Source organism: Buteo buteo, chromosome 10 (assembly GCF_964188355.1).
Source record: "Buteo buteo chromosome 10, bButBut1.hap1.1, whole genome shotgun sequence".
NCBI lineage: Eukaryota > Metazoa > Chordata > Aves > Accipitriformes > Accipitridae > Buteo > Buteo buteo.
The window spans coordinates 38203085-38228237 of record NC_134180.1 but is presented as its reverse complement, the minus strand read 5'-3'; the positions used below and the strand labels follow the sequence as shown (position 1 = coordinate 38228237).

The 25153-nt window shown below is 40.3% G+C and overlaps 1 protein-coding gene across 1 annotated transcript in view; it reads left to right on the top strand.

Moving 5' to 3' along the window:
- Positions 1-25153, top strand: part of LRP8 (LDL receptor related protein 8) — a 194744-nt gene that overhangs the window by 130427 nt on the left and 39164 nt on the right. Inside the window, exon 4 of the mRNA XM_075037141.1 lies at positions 19957-20085. Within this exon, the coding sequence (XP_074893242.1) occupies positions 19957-20085 (129 nt within the window). The remainder of the gene's footprint in view (positions 1-19956; positions 20086-25153) is intronic.

The window sequence follows — 25153 nt, the reverse complement described above, 5'->3', positions numbered from 1 at the left end:
TAATAATAGGGCTATGAATTGTGGTTGGATTTTACCATCAGGTTAAAAACTCTTAACTGTGGTACTCTTCTTGGTCTAATTTTTTGCCTTTTTTTTAACTGAGTAAAAGTAGAGCACATGGGGACATTTTAGGTTGAATGTTGCTCTTTCACAATCCCTTACATTTTTTTTCACACCTCTTTAGTAAGATATTTTCTTAAGTTACCATTTTCTAAGAACTGTAGGCAAGGAGTAAAGCCTAGAAGTTCAGAAGTGCACAAGGAAATATCTATAGGCTCTGGACTGAGACTTTTGAAAAGATTACTAGTTTTTAAATGTACCTTTTTTGGATGCTTCAGTGTAGGCAGTTTCTTCTAAGCTGAATGCCTTAAATTAATGGCTTCTAGGAAGCAATTTCTTTTGCAGACTTCAATTCTGTAGTGCTAGTGGGAAGGGGGGCATCTGGCCGTGCCCACGCTTTAATACCATGTGTACATGCATCAGTAGTTTAGTGAAGGCAGCAAGGTGCACAGGCTCTGACAAAAACTGAGCTTAAGTAACTTCCTCAAAACTATCCGTCTGAAAGTTTAAAAAAAAAAAAAAAAAAAAAGTGGGAGTTTTGAATCTGTGTAGCCTTTAGGCACAGATCATCCCTTCCATATGTGCTCTCTTGCTGTTCTAATGCAAGCTGTAGCTGGACTTTATTGTCCTGAAATTTAAAGGTCACTGTTGCAACTTCCAGCTGCTGTTGGACTGGGAGCATGGATTTTTGGGCTGTCTAAAAATCAGCCCATCATTGTAGAATAGCAGTATGACATGGTCTCAGTACCAGTCACTCTCCATTGTTTAGTGTGTTTTGAACCATTCCTTGTTACTTTCAATGAGCCACTAATCTTGATTGTGAAGGTTTAAGGAGAAATGTTTAAGCAGTATTGTATGTCAGGATTATGGAGAAAAAGCAGAATTTTAATTGTCGTTCTTTTTCCTTCCTTTCACGGCCAGACTGTGCTGGTGCAAACATTACACCTTGTTTTATCTGAAATGCAGAATTATCCTTTTAAATGATACTTGCAATGAAAAACAGAAAATGTAACACCTCTAAAGTGTTGGTGGCCTCAGATCACTGGTGGCCTGAATTCTGAGCACAGTTTGAGTCCTAATGTGCAACATTTTTTGTTTATCTAATAGCAGCCATTGCGTTGTGCTTATGCAGACCAGCTTCTATACGTGTTTGTCTAAGTTCTGCATTACAGTTTCTTTCCACAGACTAGTGAGCAAGGAGTTTCTGTGTGTGTGACTGTTTTCTTTGAGATGGGAGTCCATGATATTTTCATCATGTGGTATAAAATATTTATTATTGTTTTTAAAGGTTGGCTTCAGAAAAGAGTCTGTGATGTGACTGCATTTAGTAACATAAATCAAAGTCCTTTTCTTTTTTCATGTATTTAAGAAGCTATGAGAAGTTAGTCATGGTGATTTCTAAATACCAGGGAGACGACCACTGAAAACATTTCAAAGGGAAATAGCTTGAAGCTGTAGAATGGTGTGTAGAAAAGGCCAATTTAAACTAAATAAAAAAGTAATCCCTGTTATACATAATAAATGGAGGAGAGATCTTTAAAACGTGCAAAAGAATAAATTTTAAAAAAAAAAGTCTAGGATTCGGGTTCCTGAGAAAAGTGTGTTCAATGATTATGCAAAATCAGGAACTTCATGACTGTGGGATCAGTTCTTCCCTTTTCATAGCCTAACAACAGTTCTGCACATTCTTCTCCTTCACTTGGATTTTTTTCATTCATCTCCTATGGTCCTGACTTGGAAGAAGTGTATTTTTTCCAAAGAGTGTAAAGCAGCTGCCACTGGAAGCTGTTGTGTTAACATATGTCCCAGAAGGAGTGAATACATCCCTATCTGCTCATCAAATATTATGAGAACTAAGGCTGATGTTTCTGTCTTTCAAGATATATTTTCTCTCTTACTGAGCCAAAGGAAGAATTTTGATAGTTCAAACCTGTACATGTGCTGACTTACTTCCCATGTAATTAGTTAACCACTTTCCCAAACCCCAGAGGTCTTTAGGGATCAAAACTGACTGGATGGAGAGAATGGAGAGATTTGAGAGGAACAGGAATATGAACTTCTTGAGCGTGATGATTCAATGCACAGTTATGGCAGCCATGGATGACGCATGCCAATATACATAACACATGGATGCACGAATCTGTCTTTTAAAAATCATTTGCTATACCTGGAGCTCTGGCGCATCATGTAGTGTGTAGGTGTTGTCAGCTAAAACCATATTATTAACTGGACCTAGACAGCAAAGAGACTGGACAAAGCAAGTCAGGTTGTTCTGTTGATTGAAAGTCAACAAAAGCATGTTATATCATCTTCTTGAATATACTCACAGAATTTGCATTTGATTTTCTGTACACCCGGGTTTGTTGAGACCAGGCACTATTTCAAAATAGTGCTGGAATCTGGATGCTGGGGTGACTTGTAGGCTGGTTTTATTCTTTTGTGTGACCTCACAGTGTTACCTTCATTGAAAAGGCCGATGTAGTCACAAAATACATTTGAACATTGTTATGAACACAATTCTCTAGGCATAACCAGTTGGGATACTGGGGTTATTTCAAACAGTAAGAAATGGATATTTGATTTTGCTGATTTCACATGGCTACTCTTGTTTGGTTTGTTTTGTGGTTCTTGGGGTTTTGTTTGGGTTTTTTGTTTGTTGTTTGGTTGGTTTTTTTTAACCCGACAGAATGAAGTAGGTATTCAGTTTAGGTTTAGGTATTCAGACAGTTTTCATACTTCCAACTGGTTTTTAGGGCAAATGTAAGAGATTATTTCCTTTATGTTTTGAAGGTTATACTGGTTCAGCTTAGCCTTTGTTATTAACTCCAGCCTGAGATCACCAGAAGTGTGTGTTGCTCCAGGACTAGACTGTAATTGTGACACAGATCAAATTCTCTGCCAGGCTATCGTTTCCCTCTTCTAAAAGCAGATTAGCAGACAGGCATCTGTTTTCTTTGGGGAAGATGGCACAGATGCCCATGCTGCAGAGGAGCTGACTCACAGCGGTATAGCTGACCTTTCTGTGAGGCGTAGGATGATTAATGGAAGATGCGCATGTGCTTGCCAGTCATCCCGTGTCCCTGATGTTAGCAGACAGGGATGGTGGCTTCTTGTTACTCTTGTCTTCAGTGTGAAGCAGGGCTGGGCAGGTGCTTTGAGTCTTACAGCGAAGCTCTCGCAGTCTGCTAGACCCTTTCCCCTTGAGCTTTGCATGTATTCTCTCCTGCAGTTGGCAGGTGGAAAAACCTACATAAAGACAACTTCGTCTCGTCAGAGAAGGTTTTGGAAAGGTTAGGCGCTGCGAGTGCAGCAAGTTATTTAAAGTTCTGACATCAGACTCCCTCAAGTCTTAGGTGGCTGCATAGAAAATTATAGCTGACCTGCATAGGAAATGAGGTGTACTTTCAACTTGAAAGTCACAGAAATTACTTTATCTAGACCGAATGCAATCTTACCTACTATACAAATGACAGAACTTTGTCTCAGAGATCTGTTCTACCTCTTTTAGTTATGCTAGGGCACAAAGAAAGTCTTCCTGCTTGAAAACATTAAAAAGCCATGTATCGCCCCTCAAGAACTAGTGCATTATACTATATTTCTGTGAGCTTTTTCACCCCTTGCTAATTGGGTCAGATTCTTGCAAATAAAGATAATTCAATCACTGGGTTAGCAAACAGCTTCAAGAGCACCAGAACTAGTGAAGTTTGATGTGGTTTTTTTGTTTGTTTGTGTGTATTTGGTTTTGGTTGTTTTTTCCCTCCCACTCCCCTCCATGTTCATTTATGTCCTGGTCTTGATTGACCTTTTGGTGCATAAGAGGGTAAGAATTCCAGTTAAAAGTTTTCCCCAGTTTCTTCATGCATGGATTCTTTGTCTTGCAATATAGGTTGAGCTTACATGGCAGCCTTTTGTTCTGTCAGAGTGTTCTGCCCAGTCATGTATTTTCATTGACCTTATAGGAACTCTCCATGAGACCTCTTGTCTTTTTGCTATTTTCATTGAGTTGGCTGCTGCATTTAGAATTTGAGAGCGGAGAAATAGATTCTTGGGGTTTTCTTAATTGTGTGTGGTAACTTTGTTTCCATAGGAAATCAGCGTAGGAACTTACAATATTGAAAGTTGAAACAATTACAGTCTAGGTACAAGGGGTAGTTGGATAATAAAGACATTGAATAAGGAAAGCCAGAAGTATGCATGAAAAATTCATGGCCAGGTATGTTAAGGATTGTAAGGAATTCTTTAGCTGTATGAAAAGCAAATCCATATAGTGTGATACTGGTCAATGAGAGTGAAACAGTAAGCTGCAGTGGCAGAAAATGAGAAAATACTAAGAGTATTTCTAATTCTTGTTCAGAAAGAGGAGGAGGAAGATACATTTGCACGTTTAACAATGTACCTGCTACTAAACAGCAGCTATTAAAGTTTTGTGGTTTTAAAACAGAAGTACTGGCAAACTCTTATTGAAAGACACAACCAGTGAGTTTTCTAATATGGGTTTTGATTCTTTTTTTAAAAACTTTTATTACTGTTTTTTTTACAGATGTTGGAACATTGGTGGAAGTTTCAGTAAGTTAGTAAAAGCTGGTATTTTCATGGTAGTTTAAAAGGTTAAACAGAGCATGGTACAGAACCTGCTGTAGAAGGTCTACAGTCCAAGACTTGAGTTCCTAACTGCTACAACAATACACATTTCAGCTCTGAGAGCTGTATGTGCTGATCATGCTGTTATTAGTTTGGGACAAAACTGTGGAAGGACGGGTAATGGAATATAATACATCGAGATTTAAAAAAAAAAAAAAAATCTGTGTCAACGTGTTAGGGAAAACAGGAGTTGTCTCACTTTCCACTTTCTTGATTGAATCATGACCTTGTTAATAAGATACTGTGTGTTTTAATAAGCTACTATGTGTATTTTGTGATATGTGATTTGACTTAAGCATAAAGGTTATAAAAATGTACTTCACAAAATAATTAGAGGCCATATTAAAAAAATTGAAGAGTAGGTGACTGAGAGGTGGTAAAAGGCATGGGTAGCTGCTATAAAGTGGAAAGATTATTAGACAAGGGGTTGTGAATGATCTTACAAGGCTCACATTATTATAGAGTTGGAAAATATGCCTTATTAGAAGGGTATTTGATTTATTGGAGAGGGTTGAGAGTTGCCTTTATCAATTTACACCTGTCTGCTTAGAGAAGAGGTTTCATCACACAGTTGTTTCTTTAGCTTAGCACGAAACAGCATAATTTGATCCAGTGAACAGAAGCCGAAACTAGATAAGAAAACTAGAGATAAAGACTAGAACTAGAGATAAGATACAGCTTTTAACAGTAGCGGTAAATAAACAAGTGGACTCACTTGTCCAGAAATCTTTACCAATTGAAGTCTTTAAATCAAAATAGATACCTGTCTTAAAGATATGCTGTCATTTAAAGGGGTGTTGATGTAGAAGTGACAACCTTTTGCTGTGCAAACATTTCGGCTGATTTTAATGGTCCTGTAGCTTTTAAACGTGGCAAGTTTCTCTCAGCTGGTGCAAACAAATGTTGGTGAAGCTGCACAGTTTATATGCAAAGACATTTGGCCCAGCTGCTGCAAGCCACAGTAAGGTCTGACTCCGGGAGGTACTCTGTCTGGGAATTAGCTGAGCATCCAGATCACTGGGAAGGAATTTTTAGGGCAATAAATACCCTTGTTTGGTTAAGGAAAAGTAGTTTGTTCATGGGCAGGGGAGAGCCACTCTCCTTCCGCCTCTCCAACGGTGGTTATCATTCGTAGATGTCCAAAGACAGTCATGGGTATCAAGAAACCTTCCTTGGAGATCTGTATTTCATCAACAAATGGAAACCAGGAAAAAACTTGGTCAGAGAGGACATGTCATATGGATGGAAAATGTAATTGGTGAGATTTTGCACAGTGTATTAGCTTACTGCCTGATAGGCAGATTGATGGCAGAGTTTTCATGGAGTTAATTATCCTTCACTGAGCAGAAGTTATCTAATATATATATCTATACATACTATCTTACATATACTGTCTATATCTAATATATCCATATATACTTCCTTTAATCTCTGATCTGCAGAGAATATCCTCAGAGAGAAAGAGACACTAGTTTTAGATAGAGGAAGGTGTTTTCTGCTGTTGGCAGGTTTTGCTGTGGAGACCTGCTTGAAGTAGGCTTGCTGCCTTTCAGGATTGGGCCCGCTGGGAAGCTGACAGTCACAGTTAAAGCAGGCTCTGTTGTCTGAACAAACTCTGGCTCGTTTTTTTCTGATCAAAAGTACTTGGTGAAAGGTGCAGCTTGGATTCTTTAAAGCATCTCATTATAGGTTATATTTAGAAGTGGGAAGAATATATTATTAATTACAAGGATACTCTAAAGCAGAGAAGCTGTTTAATCCATGGCCTTGATGAACAGAAAAGTTACTGTATTGAAGGAAGGTTATGCAATTAACAGTATAGTCATTAGGAGTTCATCAGATAACAAACTACACTTATCTTCAGGATAGTACTAGGATATCTGACAATTTCCTAGTTATTGCGTAAGTAATAAGAGCGAGAGACAGGTACCGCCCCAGGAAAATTTATATAATACAGTTTACATGTCTGTTATCAGCCAGTTTATATTATTTTACGTCTCAGTTTACAGGCTAAGTACTCTCTTGTTGCTTTGGTGGAAGTGGGGTTTGCTGGGAAGAACTGGAGATGGAGGTTGGCCCCACATACTTCTTGGCTTATGCAATTGCTAAATGGGCACAGCATATAGCCCCTTACTATGAGGATCATTACAGGGGTTTTTTGTATCTTTTGTTCCCACAACACTCCTTTTACCAAGGTAGCTGGCCAGTGGGTTTATCCCAGTATCATTCTGGATGTTTGCTTTGATCTATTTAGTGCTCTCAACTCGGTCTGTGTACTGGCCCTGTAAAACAGAGCCACCTTTGCAGAGGCATTTCTCTAACTTAAGTGATTTTTATAATTGCTTTCGGTAGTTACAAAATATATTTTTTTCCTGTTTTCAAGTTCAAACTGACATCTGGTATCTGATTTTTGCTAATTGTGTGATACAGTCTGGTGAACTCTTTCTTAAACTGTGCTTAAAAACCTAATTTTGAGTTGAGCATTAATTTGCTTCAGAAGAAGTAGAGAAGTCAAGAGCTTAAATGTGCCAGAATGTGTATGAAATAAGCCGCCTTCTGGAATTTGTTTCTGGATTTGCTGTAATAAGGATGGTGCACTCTGGTATGCATATGGGGGATTCTAGAAAGTAATATAAGGGAAGAGAAATAGATAAATCGGTCCTGGTGTTGTGCTCAGTTGCTTGTATAAGAATTAAACAAGTGACCAAGGTGACTGTGGCTGGTACGCTTGTACTAAGTGAGATTACTGCTAGTGAAAAGAATGAATTCTTTTTAGAAACTAATTTTTAACAGTTCAGGATCCCAGTGCCACAGATTTGAAGAAAGTCTAGAAAACTGTTGTTTGTAAACCGAAAACAGTCAAATAACGTTTGATTCAATAAAAAGTAAATGTCTCTTGTCTAAAAGTATCTGTGCAGAAATTGTTCCAAGATGCTTTCAAACTGCTGAGTTACAAATCACACTGGGAGGTATGATTGATTTATTGTGTGCTGCAATCTGGAGTATTTTATCACCGAATCTTTAGTGAAGAAAGTTGATGTTAATAAAGCTGCAACGTATTTGGACCAAAAGCCTAGGAATAAAGAAAGAAGCACGACTGTATTAGTACAGATCGGGAGAATATAGTTATTACCTGTGTTTCTGTAGAGAACAGCTCTTTAGTCTCTGTGAAGTCAGACCATGAGGGATAGGCTTTGCAAGTCAAGGCTTGAAAGCGGGGTCTGGTGTGCCCATGGGATTCCCAGGTAATGGGAATTAGGCTGTGCCACTTAGGCACACAGCTGACAGGCTGATACCTGCACAGCTGACAAATGACTTGTAATAAGTCACGCTTCGGTGGAGGAAGGCTAAGGCAGTCGTTCCCCAGCTGTGCACCTTTGCTCAGCAAGGCCATCGTAGGCCCCGAGAGCTGTATTCAGCAGCTAAATGCATCAATTTGTCAGTTGTGTGGCTGCGTGAGAAAGTTTGAAAGTTGTTCAAAAATCTGTTTGCCCACAAGGCTTCAGAATTACTGATCTAGGGCAGCGAACAAGTTTTCCTTTCAAAAGTTGAATTTCTCAGGGTTAATTAGCTGACTTCCATTCATGCCTAGCTTGTGCTGCCTTAACCTCCTGACTCTCATTTCTTGCTTGACACTCTTCTTTCTTCCCATAGCATGTCTGTGTTTGAACTTTGCTGATTCCCAGCTACATTGCTACCAGTCTGTGCTGGGTCAGCTGTTACCTTTGAGTGTTTTATTCTCCTAAGGCTTGCCTGAATCAGAATTGCCTCGAAAGCATCATGCATCACTAATCATGGGGGAACATGGTGGATCATGATAGATTTTAAAGGCTGTCTGTAACCAGACTTAGGTTTTCACAGTAGGCATCCCTGGATATAAGCAGAGGTAGAGGATCTGTGTTGAGGAACAGAGCTCTGCTCTCAGGCGTGCCAAAGATTGGAGTTCAGTTTGATTTCTGGGCTACAGGAAAGGCAAATTCCCTGCCCCTACCTCACCCATTACTGTTAATGCAAAAAGTAGGGAAGTCTGAACTGCGTTACAACTGGCAATGTGTACGCAGACTGACAGGGTAATTATTGATGTAGACGGTGTGACAGGACAATGTTGTACATCACTCACTTTCAAACTAGCTCTAAAAACAATAGAGTTTAAGGAAGATGTTATGTTCAGTATAGAAAAAAAGGGGAGTATTTTAACTGACCTTCCTAAACAAAGTCATGTCACTGATGGATTTTTTTTTTAATCTTTGCTTTTGATAGAGCATAAAAAATGCCTCTCACAAAAGGGAATATTTAATAGCTTTGCTATTAGAAAACTATCTCTAAAGAAAATTACAAGTCCTGGGTTTTGCTAACAGGCGTATATATTTGCTAACTAACAAAAGTCAACTGTCAATTTATTAAATTATTAAACTGTTTGAGATCAGCAGTGCACATTGTTGCTTTAGGTACACCAAGAACAGGTTGTTCTTCAGCTGCTCTCGTTTCTTACTTTGATGTTTAAGTTTTTCCCTGTGTTTATTAGTAATATTTTCTTTTCTTTCCTTTCCTCTGTGCCAAGCTAAGGGCGTGACTAGCTCATCCCTGAGTTCAGAGATGCTCATCAGTGAAGAGAAAATAAAATTATTAGTAGTACAAAATAATCTGAAGAACTCTAATATGGAAACTCAGGTCTTCGGTAGCCAGAATAATGTCTTAGTGTCACAGCTCTTGAAGACAAGTTCTGCCCTGGCTTAGGGGTGGAGCAGAGGGAAGGACAAGAAGGTTTGGTGGTTTCATAAGGAGGGAGGAGCATGTTAGGGTTTCAGCGAGGCAGGGTGAAGCATCCAGCCACTCTGACTCCATGCCCATTCCTGCTGCTCGGCTACGTGATGGGCTTCAGTGGCATTTGTAGCACCAGCCTGTTTGAAGTCTCCAACGTTGCACTTTTTTTACCCATAAATACGAACAGAGGCTACTTTTGTGCTGATGTAAATGAGTACTTTGAACTCTTCTTGTAAGCAGATGTAAGTTAAGGTTTTATCCCTCTCAAGTTTAAAAGGGGTAGTCTGCCTTATGACTGCTACTGATAAAAGTACAAAACTAAATCTTCTGTATAGTTATTCTCGTCTTAAAAGTCACTGTAGCAGTAATATCCTTTTGTGACTTAATATAAGGAAGTAAATGGCACAGTTGGCAAGGATGTATTTTGATTGATGTCCATATTTAATGTTGGCCTTCAGGGTACTGGCTGGTATGGAGCAGTTGCTGGACTCATTTTGGCAAACTCTCAACATGATCTGTGACTTGATTTCTGATTCAGTTGAAGTACGCAGCAAATTTCTTGCGCCAGGATTTTTCCATGAATGCTTCAGCATTTGTCCATTTTAAGTCCAGGGTAAATCATGGATTTGTCTCATGCATAGAGAAGACCTGCAAGGGGCCAAAGTTGCTACAAGTAGGGGAAAGATTGGCAGATGGCCTCAGACTTCAGTTTGTCAAAATCCCCTTTTTGTTCCCCTAAACAATGAAGGCTGTGGTTCATAGTGATTAAGCTAGGCACTAGCCTGTCATTACAGGGTTGTATTAATTTATTCTCTGGATTAACCTGCGTAAATGTTTCTAGCGACCATATGGTTGTGGTGTCAGGAAAGATGTAAAAATGCAGTGTTTAGAGGTGGCACGTGGTTCATGGTATCTCACATGGCTACACGTGGTATAACAACATTTTATTCAGATGGAGTTGGACTATACCAACCTTGTTTCTGTTGTACACCTTTCCTGCCTTGCTACGTGGAGTTTTTCCCTTCATGCTCAGCTCTGCAACAGCATCAATACCTTCCAGCGCCATTATGCCCCAAGTAGGTGGTGGTCATAGTTGTTTTCTATGTTACTGTTGTCCAGAATCTATATAAAATGGTAGTAAGGATTGGAATACCAGGGTTATGTTATATCTCATTCAAGTTTATTAAAAGATTCATGCATCTCTGACAAATCTTAGAGACATTTAACTAACATTTAAGAGACGTCTAACTACTACTGATCATAAGAAGCTGGGCTGGATGAGCTAGGTGGAGTACAAAGGTCAAGACAGTCAAGGACTGACCTTGTTGAGGAATTGCTAACCCTCTGTGCGGAGGTGTTAAGTGTCCCCTGGGAAGGGAACTTTTGTAAGAAGTTGCTTGGGCATAAAAGCTGCTGTAGGAAATAAGCCTTTACAATATTTTCTTGAGTTCTCATGAGTGTAATGAGAGGTACTGAAATGTGCTTTGTTTGGGAGTAGAAAACCCTTATTGTATCGTGTACATCAGTCTCTTGGAAACTGGTCTCTCTGTGCTCAACCGGACTTGACAGTGGGGGAATGTCACTGTGTATTGTACAGACACCATTAAAACACTGTCATTTTACAAGTGCTAGATAGCTAAAACAACAAAAAAAAGGAATTTAATGAGGCCCAACAACCTATATCCTGACTGTTGTTAAACATCTGATCTTAGTTTGTAAATTCTGAAATTTTAGAAAGTATGACCATGAAAATAGGTTAAAAACAAGCAAAAAGCTTCCTGACTCCTACTGAAAGTATCACAAGTTTCCTATAGTTTGTGGCCAAGGAGGATCATGAAATCATCCAGTTTGACCTCCTGTTTACCATGAGCGATTAACATTGATTTGCATTTACCCAAAATGAGCCAAGTTACTTGAGTTAAAGGACTTCAGTTCTCAGCAGCAGGGGCTGTTGGGCATATCAGGTAGAGAACAGAAGTGCCATCAAACAATATCTTGCAAAGCTATGAAATTAATTAGGTGAGATATGCTCAGATGACTACAGCAAGTGAGCATTTGCTGTGTTAACAGAAAGACAAATTCAGCTGAAGTCCTGCCAGTCTGACTGAGGGAAGGAAATGCTTTTCTTATCCAAGTTTGATGGTAATTTTTATTTTTGAAGTGGGTGAGCAAGACATAGCAATCATGAATCTAAGAAAAATGATGTGCTGGAAGCCCAAAAGTACTAGTCCTTTCTGTCCAGCATGCTATCTTGAGCTGTGCCAATATTCGGTATTCTGGGAAAGGTTTAAAAACAAACTGTAGGTATGCCAGGATAGCTCTGAACTTGGGTAAAGAAATCCGTTCCTAACACATGCAGATAACTCAATTTGTGGGACATGAAGCTTAGTTATTTGTTACTATAAAACCTGATGCCACTTGTCTCTTCAGCCTACTATAGAAACATCTCACCTCTTAACACTGTGCTCAAATACAGTTTATATTGCCTATTAAAACTATTGGCACTACCCCGAGAATCATTTTCTTCATTGAAGTTGATTGTAGCGTCTGTATTTGAAACATGCTTTTCCTATAAAAGCTACCTCACTTTTATTCTGACAGTGAGTCTATATTTCAGTAATTAGGATTAATCCTGGGATTTTGAATTCCTGATTATTTCACTCTGATCTCAGAGGTGATAATCAGCAATGTGATAATCTGCATAAAAGCAAGGTACATGCTATCTATTTTAGACGTGCTGAACCCTTTGTATGCTAAGCTTATTTTCTCCCTCCACTTTCTATCTAGGTAGAGGAGTTGGAGGCTCATTGAATGCTCCTAACCTATGCTGTTATAAAGAAGCCTTTCTTAAAAGCATACAGTAATGGTCTTAAAAAAGGCTGTACTATGCAGTGCAATGGAGTTAAATCTGCATAAATCCTTTTCCATTCCCCTGGGAACTTCAGAACATAAGTCACCATCAAACAAATCACACCACAGAATCTAACTATTTATCAGGTGTGTCAACTGTTAATACTGTTTATGATATGATTTCTTGACCTTTATAGTATAGTTTCTTAGTAGCCTTTCCTAGTTTGTCTTTTGAATTGCTTATAGTAATATATGTTCAAAGTTTAAAGGTAACAGCCATAAGTTAATTGTCTTTTTGTGCAGAAAGACTAGGATTTCACTATTTCTCTGCCCTTGCACACTCCCACAAAGGTTATTGGACATAAGTGTGTACTTACATACTCAAAAACGTAGAGTCAGGTAGCAGCAGTCCAAGCTCCTAGGTCCTGGGAATCAGTGTTGTCAGCGTGCCCCAATTCTGACCTGAACAGACCATCCCATGCTAGCAGATGGATGGGGTTGGCCTCCTCTGTCAACAAAGGCATCAATTGTGGTGGTGGTTTGGTCTCATTCCAAGTCTCCAAGTGCTGTAATCTTAATTCACTTAAGCCACTAATCATGACATTTGTTTTGGCCTGGGCTGGTTTCAACTGGAAATGTAAAGTTGCCTTTATTATCTCAGTGATCTCAAGTGTATGTGTAGTACAGATATGGTGAGCAAACCAAATACTCCTGCTGGATGCAGTTGCACTGGCTTTAGTAGAAGTTGCAAGTTCACCTAAAGCTTGCTATCACACCAGGCTGATGCTTGTAGCGTATTGCTTTACACAACAGAAGGGGAAGTTCACTGCAGAATCCTGACCTTTGTAGAAACAATTCTTTGATTAGCGTTCCCTGTAACGTCTTCTGTCTTTGTGTATTGCTAATACATAGATCCAAACGCAGGCACCCAGCAAAGCTGTGGGTTCAGGGGAGTTCCTGTGTGGTCACAGTGTGTGTGCTCTGTACACCAATGCCAAAGAAATTCCTGAGATGCATCCACCATAGACGTTGCTTCCCCCACACAAACACTTCCCATTGTAAATGAAGCTCCTGTTTGATATTGTTCGGTTTGGGTTCAGCTTGGCACAAGGAGGAGATGAGGGAGATTAAATATAACAAATATGATTATATAACACTCTTTAGCAGAAAATCTGATGTGTCTTGCAGGGTTAAGTGAAGTACACTAAGGCAACAGCAACCTGTCCTGAGCTAGAGAGTGAACTAGTGAGTGAATAGGGTAGAAGCTGGTGTTCCTAGCACCCATGCTGAGGTGGGAGAAGAGGCAAGGGGAGGAAAATACCAGTGCAGACACACCTTCAGCTGTGATAGTAATTTAAGTCACAAGACGGATTTTGAAATGTGTTTCTTATGTACCTGTCCTGGTTCCAGCTGGGATAGAGTTAATTTTCTTTCTGGTAGCTGGTATAGTGTTATGTCTTGGATTCAGTATGAGAAGAATGTTGATAACACACTGATGTTTTCAGTTGTTGCTAAGTAGTGTTTAGACTAAGTCAAGATTTTTCAGCTTCTCATGCCCAGCCAGCAAGAAGGCTGGAGGGGCACAAGAAGTGGGGAGGGGACACAGCCAGGACAGATGACCCAAACTGGCCAAAGGGATATTCCATACCATGTGATGTCATGCCCAGTATATAAACTGGGGTTAGTTGGCCTGGGGGGTGGCTGCTCAGGAACTAACTGAGCATCAGTCAGCAAGTGGTGAGCAATTGCATTGTGCATCACTTGTTTTGTATATTCCAATCCTTTTATTATTATTATTATTGTAATTTTATTATTGTTGTTATTGTCATTATTAGTTTCTTCTTTTCTGTTCTATTAAACTGTTCCTATCTCAACCCACAAGTTTTACTTTTTTCATTCCGATTCTCTTCCCCATCCCACTGGGTGGGGGGGAGTGAGTGAGCGGCTGTGTGGTGCTTAGTTGCTGACTGGGGTTAAACCGCGACAGCACTCTAAATACTTCAATGGGAAAGTATGAGATGTAAGTCAGTAGTGAGTGTAGATTGGGATATAAATTCATATATATATATACACACACATATATATTTTTTAAAAAAAGAGACTATATATATAAACTTGTGACTGAGATGTTTTTCTGCATCTCAACTCTCCAGGAATTGGGAACTCTGAGTTCTGAATTTCCCTGAGCGATCTCTACCTGTCAGCTCCCTTCCTCTCTTCTGAACAGTTGCTTATTTAACAATTGTGCTTGTTTTGGCTGGAAACATAGAGATATTAGGCCTGTACATGGGCAGGTATGAATGTTTATTTTGTTCTTGGTACATCTCTGAGGTAGGACTGCCAGCTATGACAGAAGAAGATTTAAGGGCAATATAAAGGATGGGAGGTCCTTGTTAAAAACCATTCCTTTAAAAAAAAGCTGACAACTGAACTATTGCTGGAGGAAAGAGGGAGGTAGGAATTTTAAGTTACGTAATAAAGGTGGTAGTGGAAGTTTTGCAGGAACAATTTATTGGCATGTCAGAAATTAATTAAACCATTTTAGTATGTTATTTTCTCTGTTGCAGAATGAAGTTTTAGGTTGAGATTTTTCCTCTGAAAGAACCTGGGAAAAACACAGGGGGCAGTCTAGAGAGGGTGGGGTGTTACTTCAGTAGAGATAAAGTGTTCAGAACCTGTAAGATGATGTATTTCCACAAAGGGTGTTCTTTTCAGTCTGCTGATGAAAAGTCTTGTGAGTTTCCCACCAGTAGAAGCTGCTTAATTACATTTTGTGTATGCTCTTAGAGTACCTGTTTGGTGAGAACCTGACAAATGGTCTTCTGAAAGTAAATCAATTCTGTTTTCTTGGGCTTTCTTGAATATACATGATGTCCGGAGCCTGAAAAGCACAGCAGTGGCACAAGAGGAAGCAAACAGTGGGGCGCCAGTTAGGCTCTATGGTTCTCTGAAAGACTGTGTAGCCTCCTGTAAAGAAAAAGAAGAATGTGCCATTGGCGGTAGTGAGTAAATGGAACCTTCTTGTCTTCTTTGCTCTTGTCTTCTTATAAATAAACCATTGTTGTCCATCCTTGGCATTTGCAGTTCATTGTGATAAATTGGTCTTGATGTGTCTGACATTTCAACCAAGTTGTTTAATGGTGCTTTTCTGAAAAGGCACATCTTGCTATAACTCGTATTGGTCCAGAGTATATCCAGGGTAAGACCACTCACAGTCACGTACAGCGCTAACCCTTTCCTTTCTGGGTGGATGAAGAGGAAAGTAGGAAGTAAACATTTTGGTCACGTAAACCTAAAAGGCCTGCATTTGTGTAAGCAGTGTGCAGAAACAGAAACGTTAAGTCTGGATTGCAGTTGCTAAAAGCCGGTTTCATAGTGTGGACAAGAACACTGACTCCACTTACATTGCTGTGGCATCTTTGGGTGGGACAAAAAAACCCCAACTTGCTGAAATAATGCAGAAGTGTTTTCGTCAAAATTTTGCTTTGAGTTTTATGCAAGATACCCTATCCATTATCTGCCAGAGCTTACAAGTTGTTGGCTTCCATGCAATGATTTCTTGGGTGCAGAAACCACTGGAACACAGAGATTTGATGAACTGTGACCAACAGCAGCTTCTGTTGCTGCATCTCTGCAAGTTCAAGCTTTGATTTACGTTTTTTAAATGTCTGTAATTACTCTGTCAGCAAGATGATTAACACAGAGATTGCTTTCCATAAATAGGAATCTTCTGTCCCTACCTTTCCAAACCTTTCAGCTTCCCAAAGCTATTAAGCATCTGCCCACAGCAGCCAAGCAAAAGTAATGCCCATACTTAAACTGTGGCCAATAAATAATCTTTTTGCTGGTTAATGATCCCACTGTGTTATGATACCATTTTATAATTATATTTCACCTTTTTCAAAATCAGGGGTGCGGAAAGTGTTCTCACCTGTCTTGACCTACTTAGTTCTCAATGGAGATTTACTGTGAAGATGAAAAAGCTGGTCCTACTTGGCATCAAAACAAATTTTCCATTCCATTACCATAGCCTGAGCAAGAAGACCTAGAACAACTTTTTGAGATGTGGACCAATAACCTGATTAACAAATGTCTCTCTGACTTTTTTTTTTGGTCTCCCAGTATGCCAGTCCAATACAAACCTTGTTCTTGAATGCACTACACAAATGCAGTTAGGAGACAAACTTTCAAAAAAGTGCAAAAGAATGGAAATCCATTTAGAGTAATAAATCTAGTGAGGAAATTTTATTTTTATCTCATGTATTCTAAGCATGTGTTTGCTTATGGCGTAAAAATTTGCTTTAGGGCATGGGGCAGCCTAGAAGCGAACCTCATCACAGGACCCAACCTTGAACTGAATGGCGGGGAGAAGAGGGGCTCAGCAGGGCGCGAGTGCTCCGTCTCGCACAGCCATGTGCAGGGTCACGGGGAGCTGTGAGCTCCTTGCCCCAGGAGCAAACTCCCATCTGCCTGACCTCCTGAAGTGGCTCCTCAGCAGCCAGCATTTGGTGGTGAAGACATTTGGGAGGGGGCAGCTGGGTTTCAGTGGCTGGGGAGCTGTGCACCTCAGAGCGGAGAGGCTTTGGAGGCCTTGGTGGAGGAATGCAAAGCCCAGGCAGCTACTGGAGACCCTAGTCACGTCATCCCTCTGTATGGTATTTGTAGTAAAAGCCCTGTTTTCACCGATGCTGCTTGGTGGGTCCCTCAGAAACAAGGCAGCCCTGCTGCTGGGGTTGGGGTCCCTTCCCCACAGCTAGGCATCGTGCCTCTCCCCTCCCCAGGCCTCTTGTGCTGCCTCATACGCGTGGCCTGTGGCCATCCCTATCCTTTTGCCAGAAGTTGCTGTCTTCTCCTCAGAGTTGCCACCTTTCTCCTCAGAGGGGCCGAAGGCAGTGAGGTGCGGCCTCTGGTGCCTTCCCTCCCTGGCCCCTGCAGGCTTGTCCTGCCAGAGTGCAGTCTGTAATCCTTGTGTGGCTCTGTACAGAGTTGGTTTTGTTTTTTAAAAATAAACTATAATGCTGCATGTTGGCTGCATGTTTTTATTTTTCAATGCAGCATTCTCCAGACTCACACCTATGCATGCAAGGACTGGGTGAGGCCAGCAGAAGCAGTATTTTTAGGGTGCAAGCTCTTTGTGCTGAGGGGCCGTGCGGCTTCTAGGCCAAATAGACCATTTTAGCTCCATTTTTTCTTCTTTGAGGGGGCTGCTGGTTGTCACTCAGCTGCCACAGAATTTGTTTTTACTTCTGTATCCATTAATTACTTGGGCGTGTTTAAGGATGGCACGCCCCAGCTTACAGCTCACGGGATGGTGTCTGGACCAGCTCGGCCGCAGTGAGGCATGCCAGCTTCCTCGAGGGTGATCACCTTGTTTTACACCATTTTGCACAGTTGGCAAGTGACCTGGTTTTCAGACGTGCTATCTAACTTCTGTGGAAGGACGCGAGTGCTCAGCGCCACCGAGCATCCCTGCAGTCATGCGTTATAAACCTGCAGCTTAGAGGGACCAGAGCCAAGGGGAAAATGCAGGATGTGGGTCCTGGCCTGTGGCAGGGCATGGGTCTGAGTGGGCAGACATATTGATCTGGTGGGGTGGTGTTGTGGAGCCTTTCCAATGCCAGGTGATTTCTATTACTGACCTGCTGGTAAAGTAATCAAAAGGATATGTAAGCATCTCCCTCCCTGTAGATCATGCAACATTCATAAATGTTATTTAGGTATGCAGTGAGCAAATTTGAGCAAAAATGCTGTCTTGCCTCAGGGTTATGAAACTTCATTATGTCTGTCATTAACTGTCTGTCTGTGGCAGGACCTAATTTTTCTTGATATATTGGTTGCCCTCAGCTTCTAGAAACTGCTTCTTATAGCACTTCAAGGTGCTAAGACAGAGAAATCCTGGAATTAAATGGCACTGCTTTCTAAATGGCTGATTGATGCTTTGGGGCTGTAAGATGCCCCTCTACAGCCTTCTTGTGCAGGTGGAAAGGGAGAAGTATAATTTTCACCCTCTTCTGCTCAGCACTTGGGAAGCTGGTTGGCTTTGCATAGATACTTTTACCAGGGCAGGGTAATGTGAGAGTTTAATTCAGAATTTAGGTTCCTCCCTTTTCAGTAGACCCTCAGCCATATATAGTGTTGCCATCATTAATACCAATGGAAGAACTATTTGAAAGCATGTAATTTTTTAAAGAGAGAAATAGGTCTGTTTAATAAGCAAATCCTGCCAAACTGGATGATGATTTCAGAATACTAAACAATTGTTTAAACTGTGGAACATTATGCATTCAAGCAGCCTTGTCACAATAAACGTACATCTCTTGCTCTTTACACTAGTATGAAAAAAATAAAAAGAAGGAATTTTGGCAATGCAAAATAGTTATAAGAGAATGAGCTTCACAGCTTGCTTGGTTCCAGATAAATTTGGCAGGTTGTTTTTTCATAGTTGTATTCTTGCATGTACTGGGGTTTTTGCTTCTGTGGATCGTCCTGTGTCTCTGTGTCTTAGATCACAGTCGCCTTTAATTTAGGCAGTTACAGTCAAGTTTGTTTAACGTGTGTGAGTTCGTGCTTGTGGTTGCCGCTTTTTCCCCAGTTTTACTGACCATAATCTGCCTAGATCATTAAATTTAGAAATTGCCTTGCAATACCAAACATATAAGTAAACCCTTATACTAAAACTAGGCAATTCATTTTTCCTGACTTAATTTGAGGTAGTATTTTCAGAGTAGTTTGTCCAGTACTACTGCTGCTTTGTGCAGTGTGCTAGTGTTTTAATAGCAAAAGCACAGTGTATTGGAGGTTTGAGGCAGTCACAAACAAGCAGTGCTGTTGCTGCATTGAGCATTGCTCACTCACACTGAGTATTGCAGTCCTTCTACGGAACAACCAGCCCTAGGTTCTTAGTTGAAATCCCTGTTGATCAGTTGAAGCAACTCTGTCAGTTCATTTTGGTTAAGCTTGAAAACAGGAGTGAGGGCTGGTATTTGTTTTATTTGCACGTTCCTGTACAAGTATGTTCCTGGAAGGGATTGGCTGGGTCAGGCACAGGCTGGAAGGATAGGAAGGTCCTTGTTTCTGGGGTAGCCTGTGCAAGGAGACCTGAGTGAAGAGGCAGCAGCATATGGCAGAGAGGAAGGTGGCAGCACAAAGCTGGGCACTTCTAGCCCATGCACAGCCTGAGATGGCACGGAGAAGGTGTGAAAGGGCCACCAGGCCCCAAGAGTGTTTAAAGAGCCACAGGGCCTATGCACAGTTTGTTGCAACTCAGGGTCACTGGGATGGCCAGAAGCAAGAGCCTGCCTGCAAGGAAATGCTAGGTAGGAAAAGTTGCATGCAAATCTGTCTTCTGTTCCTCTCCCCCAGTTTCTTTGAGTTTAAACTTAAGGTTCTGGGATTTTGTTGAAATAAATAGCGCTGCTTCCCCCCTCGCCCCCCTCCCAAAAAGTATTGTGATCTCTTCTGAGGACACGTATGGGACATGTAAGCAGCCATAACTCAAAATCAGGTTGACTTGGGATTTCATTACAATATGTCTCAGGATTAAGCCATACAAAATAAAAGTAACTTTAAAAGTGTAAACAATGTTAGCAATGTCTAGAATTTATGTTTAACTTTTTTTCTTTTTTCATTTTATTCTTCCAGCTAAGCAAGTATGTCCAGCTGAAAAAATTAGCTGTGGAGACTTAAGCAACAAATGTATCCCATTGTCCTGGAGATGTGATGGGCAGAAGGATTGTGAAAGTGGTATTGATGAGGCTGGTTGCACTCCTGGTGAGTTAAAGTAATATTTTAATATGTATGCAACATCTCCCTTTAGGACTATAAAGGTCCCAGAGTGACTATTACAAATTGCATGTAAAGGGATGACTTTTTCTGCCAACAAATTCATTCACTCTACATTTGCAGTGCTAAGCAGTGAATTTTAGAAAAAGAGAGGAAAGAAGGATTCTCCAGTTGGAGTTGGCTGGAGAATATAAAGTGAACTCTATGGAGAATTAAGTATTCTTTTACTACTGTAGCAGAATATAGTTAGTTTGGAACATGATTATCAGGGTTAATACCCAGATGACATGGTAAGGACTTAAATAACAATGTTCAAACCTTCCTCTGTAGTAGCTCAGCAGCTTACTGCTGCATCCTTCTTCCCGCAGAGTGTAGCCCTATAGACTAAGGCTAGTTTTTGCTGGGAAAAAATAGATAGGCCCGGACATTTCTTTATTAATAGCATGTTGGTTTCACTGGATAGAGAGAGAATGATATGCTATTTACTGTAACTGTTTTAAATTCAGCCCCTAAATGGCCATTGCCTTTTATTAGGCCTTTCTCTACTGAATGAAAGAGCTCTTTAACAGTGTTGTCCTTCTGTGAAAACTCCTACACTGTGTAATCAAGCCATTTTTCAAACTGTCTTTCTGATAGACTGAGCATATTTAGTTCTTTATGCTTCTTGTTGTCAAATATTTTCTTTTGAATGACTGCTTGATGCATTTTTGTGGCTCCCTTCAATATCCCAGCTGACTTTCCAACTTTCTTTTTATACAGACTACCAGAACTTAGGGAATATCAGTCTTAAAAGTCTGTGCAGAAGTAAAATCACCTTTCTAATACTGTTCTTATATAACTATTTGTCATTATTAAATTCTTTGTGTGCAAATGATCCCAAGCTATTAAGAAGGTATCTTATGCTCTGTGTAGTTGTTCATTCATCCATCGGTGTTTCTGGTGTTGCATGTGGTATCAGCAATGTTATTTTTACTTCCAGATTACTGGTGAAAGGGTTGAATGATTACAGGCAAGCACAGATTGATGTTTCTTCCTTTGAAAACTGAGTTTTGGGCTCTAATACCTAGCCAGTTCATAATCCACATTATATCTTTTTATTGAAGTTGCATAATGAAATATGTTTTATGTGAACATTTTGTGGTTCTGAATAAAACACTGTGGATAAATTTATTTCTTTGCAGCCAGCTTTATCACACAAAATCTTACCAAAGATTTTACTGTCGGAGCAACCTGTTCCAGTATTTAGCCACTGATTGTAAAAATATTTTTTCTTTGTGCTTTTTTTATTTTTTCCTGTGTCACAACTTGTGACCATTGCCTCTTCTCTTTCTGCTGTGCATTTCTGAGAAGAGTTGGCCTCCAGCTTCACTGTATCACCCCATTAGATATTGGAAAATTGCAATAAGATCTCCCTCTAACCTTCTCCAGGTTAACCAAACCCATTTCCCTCAGCCCCTCCTTGTATGTCGTATGCTCCAGCATCATAATCATCATGCTGGACTTCCACTGGATCCTCTCCAGGTTGCAGATGCCTTTCCTGTACTGTCAGGGTGGCACAAAACTGGACATAGTATTTCAGATATGGCCTAACAAGTACTAGCTAGAGGAGAATAATCACTTCCCTCAACCTGCTGGCCTCACTCTTGCTAATGAAACCCAGTGTGGGGTTTGTTATGTATGAAGCTCAGTATGAAGTTTCGATGTGACTCACAAATTCAATTAACCACAGATTAGACACAAAGCTTTTCAAAGCATCTCCATTCCATATTGCACATGACTTAGAGGTCCAGCGGTAACAGTAACAGGTTACTGTGCTTGCGCTGAGCCTGTGCAGCATAGTTCCAGTTGGGTTGGCTCGCACGGAAAAGGCATAGGTTGCCTTATGTTGCCTCCTGTTTCATGTGGAATTAAGTGTGTGTGCATGGACAATTCCTAAGTAATAAATTATTATGATGCGGTAAGTTGGTGATGTGCTTAGACCCCTGGTCCTGTGTCCTTTAAGCTAATGATGTTTTGGTAGTTTTCAAAAGTCTTCTATTTGTTTTCTGTATGAAACTCTTAGTGTTCTCTCTATAGCATATGCATGTTTTTTCCTTTGAATGGGAGGCTTGAATTAGAGACAAGTTCAGAAGATAATTGTAACTATTATTGAAAAAATTATTCTTTTCCCAATATAAGTTAGTGAAATTAAAACAATTTTTAAACTGGTGGCTGCCTATGCTAATTTAATGCTGCTGCTTACATCAGTAGGAGTTGTCTCATGGAGTCTTTTATTTATAATAAAAATCTACTTGAAATTGCTTTGAACTTCTTTTCTTCCAAGGCTTTAGGTAGCCCCCAAAATGAATGTAAATATGTTCTGAGTGTCACATAATTTCAGCATAATGATGCTATTAATGGATTTAGAAATAGCTGAATGTTTCTCTTCTGGATGTTTCAGCATCTCTAGTCTTGCTTATCTTCCACGTTTTTAGTGCACATGCAGATCCTTAAAATGGAAATTTAATCCAAGGACAAATCGACCATCTTCAGATGGTCATTGGGTAACTCATTTGAAATGAATTAGTGACTTTGATCTAGTTTCTTATGACTGAGTGTTGTCCCCACATAGGCTGTCACCTCGGTAGGTGCACATTGGCAATCTCCGCCGAGGGATCACTGCTGAGTCTGAATGTGGGATGGGCCACTCTGGCCAGAGGACCAGGCAGAAAGGCACTGACAGGCAGACTTGGAGCTCTTCCTGGGTGGGTGCAAACATCAGAAGCTTTCAGCCCCAAGATCTGTTGAGTCAGCACCTTTCAGAGGCATTAAACTCACTTTGAGAAAGAAACAGGAGGCACTGCTGAATGGCTGTAGTGGGAGCATTGTCAGTGAGGTTGCTTGTCAAATTAAGGTGTTTCCCTCATGGATGTGAACAAATGTGTTAGCTGTTTAAACTCTGAGAGCTTGTGGGGGATTTATAGCTATCCTCTCTTTTATCCAAATCTGATAAACCTCACTAAGCCTATCTACTGATACTCTGTTAACATTCCTATTTCTTCTCTGTTTAGAATCCTCCTTTATCTGTTTTCTCTTATATCAGCAGCAGACAGTATCCTGACAAAAAAAAAAAAGTCTGTTCCTAGGTTCAGACCTTTTCTTTTTTTTTTTTTTTTTTTTTTTTTTAACCTCTGCACTCATGTTTTGTTCTCATTTTAAAAGAAGCTTCAGCACTGTCACCTGCAGCCCCTTGGAGCAGAGCACCCTGTCATAACTAAGGCTGCACCTCTCACGGAGCTGACCAACTTGTCTATAAATAACACATCATTCTGGATAAATGTTTGGAAGGGAGTTTAGTTGTGCTCAGGATAATTTCTATGGTGAGAGCCTGCATTTGCAACAAACAAGTGGAAGACAACTTGAAGATATTGTGTGGGCATCCAGAACAAAAACCCTAAGCTTTTTCTAAATCCATGTTAATAAGGCTATTACTTCAAGCTAACATGACACTTTAAACATATTTTAACTGTGGATACTCCTATTTCCTGGTAGCAATAACTGGCTCTTAGTATTGTAATTCTTCAAAAGAACTTAATATGGAGTTTATGAACATTACTTGAGCCTCCATTTCTGCATTGGTAATTTGTACCACTAACAATATTGTGCTGGTATCCTGATACAGGAGCAGGGCTTGGTTGTGCTGAGGCTGTGCAAGTGCCTGTCCCTATATCAAAATGTTCACACTCCCAAGTTAAGGGAGGATCTCTTGCAGGAGAGTGCAGGAGAGGAAAACAATGGCTATGGTGGTAGAATCATCCAAAACTGTAAGAACAGTGCAAGTGTATTATGGTTCTTCCTTCTATGTCTGCTTCTGGCCTCCAACAACTTGCTTTTCAGATACTGTTCTGGATTTGATAATTCTTGGTGGATTTTTCTTCTCAGAATTATGTAGTTGCTTTTTGAATCAATGTGAAATTTATCCAGCATAGTCAGTGTAGGCACTGGCACAGCCAGCTGGAGGGAGAACGCTGCTGTTGAGAAATTCAGGGGCAAAAGTATAGAATATGAATAACAGAATCTTCTGTTTGGGTAGGGTTCTCCTTTGTGCTTTGTATCAGCCACGTCGTTGGTGCATCATCTTGCATGAATGGAAACAAACTGGTGCTCTACATCCCTCTCCTTTGCTTTTGGTCACTGTTGAATACTTGCTGTTTCAATTGGCACCCCGTGTGATCTGATAAAAGTTTGTCACAGCAATGCTTAGAATATCTTTCCTTCAAGGAAGCAGGGAATTTGCAGTCTTGTATGCTGTCCTTGTGTAACCCCCTTTAGACAAAAAGGGTTCAGCTGCAGTTAGCAACCTCTGGACTTACCTGAGTGCAGGTATGATGAAAAAAACCCGCATCATCTCAAACAATGGATAAGTGAAAATAATTCCTCTGAGTTCCTCATCTCCCCCTGTACAATCCAGCTGTACAAAAAGCTAGCCTTAGGATTAAGCAAAGCAGACTGTATTCATCTGAAATAAGGGTCCTGTTTGCCATGCCAGGAGTGAGAAAACAATTTGATAGATGAAATCCATTAAAATAAAAACTTCCAGAGAGATGTGTAAAACAGCCTTTGCTGGCCTGTTAGGCCAGGTCTGGTACCAGTATTAGGAAAGCAGTTATTTTCATAAGCAGTCCAGGCACTGACCCCATCATACTGCTTGGAAGCCATTATCAGTGGTAAGGCACTTTATTGTTGTTGTTGACCCATGAACAAAGAGAAAAAATGGTGTGATTTTCACCCTGTAAAAGAACTTCCCAAGGAATCAATGGAAGCTGTGAATTACTTAACCTGCAGTAGTTAAAGCACCAGTGATAGGGATCCAGATTTGTGTCTGTACAGACTGTAATTGCCCCAGGGATTAATTGCAGGTATTAATCCTTGCATGTAGGTAGCTAAGTGCCTGTCTGCCTAAATAATTTACTTCCAGCAGGTAGGCTTTAAATCCACTAACTTCCAGTGAACAGACAACTTTTGAAAATGCAAGTATCTGTCTTTTTAACATTAAAGAATATATAAAAAAAAAAAA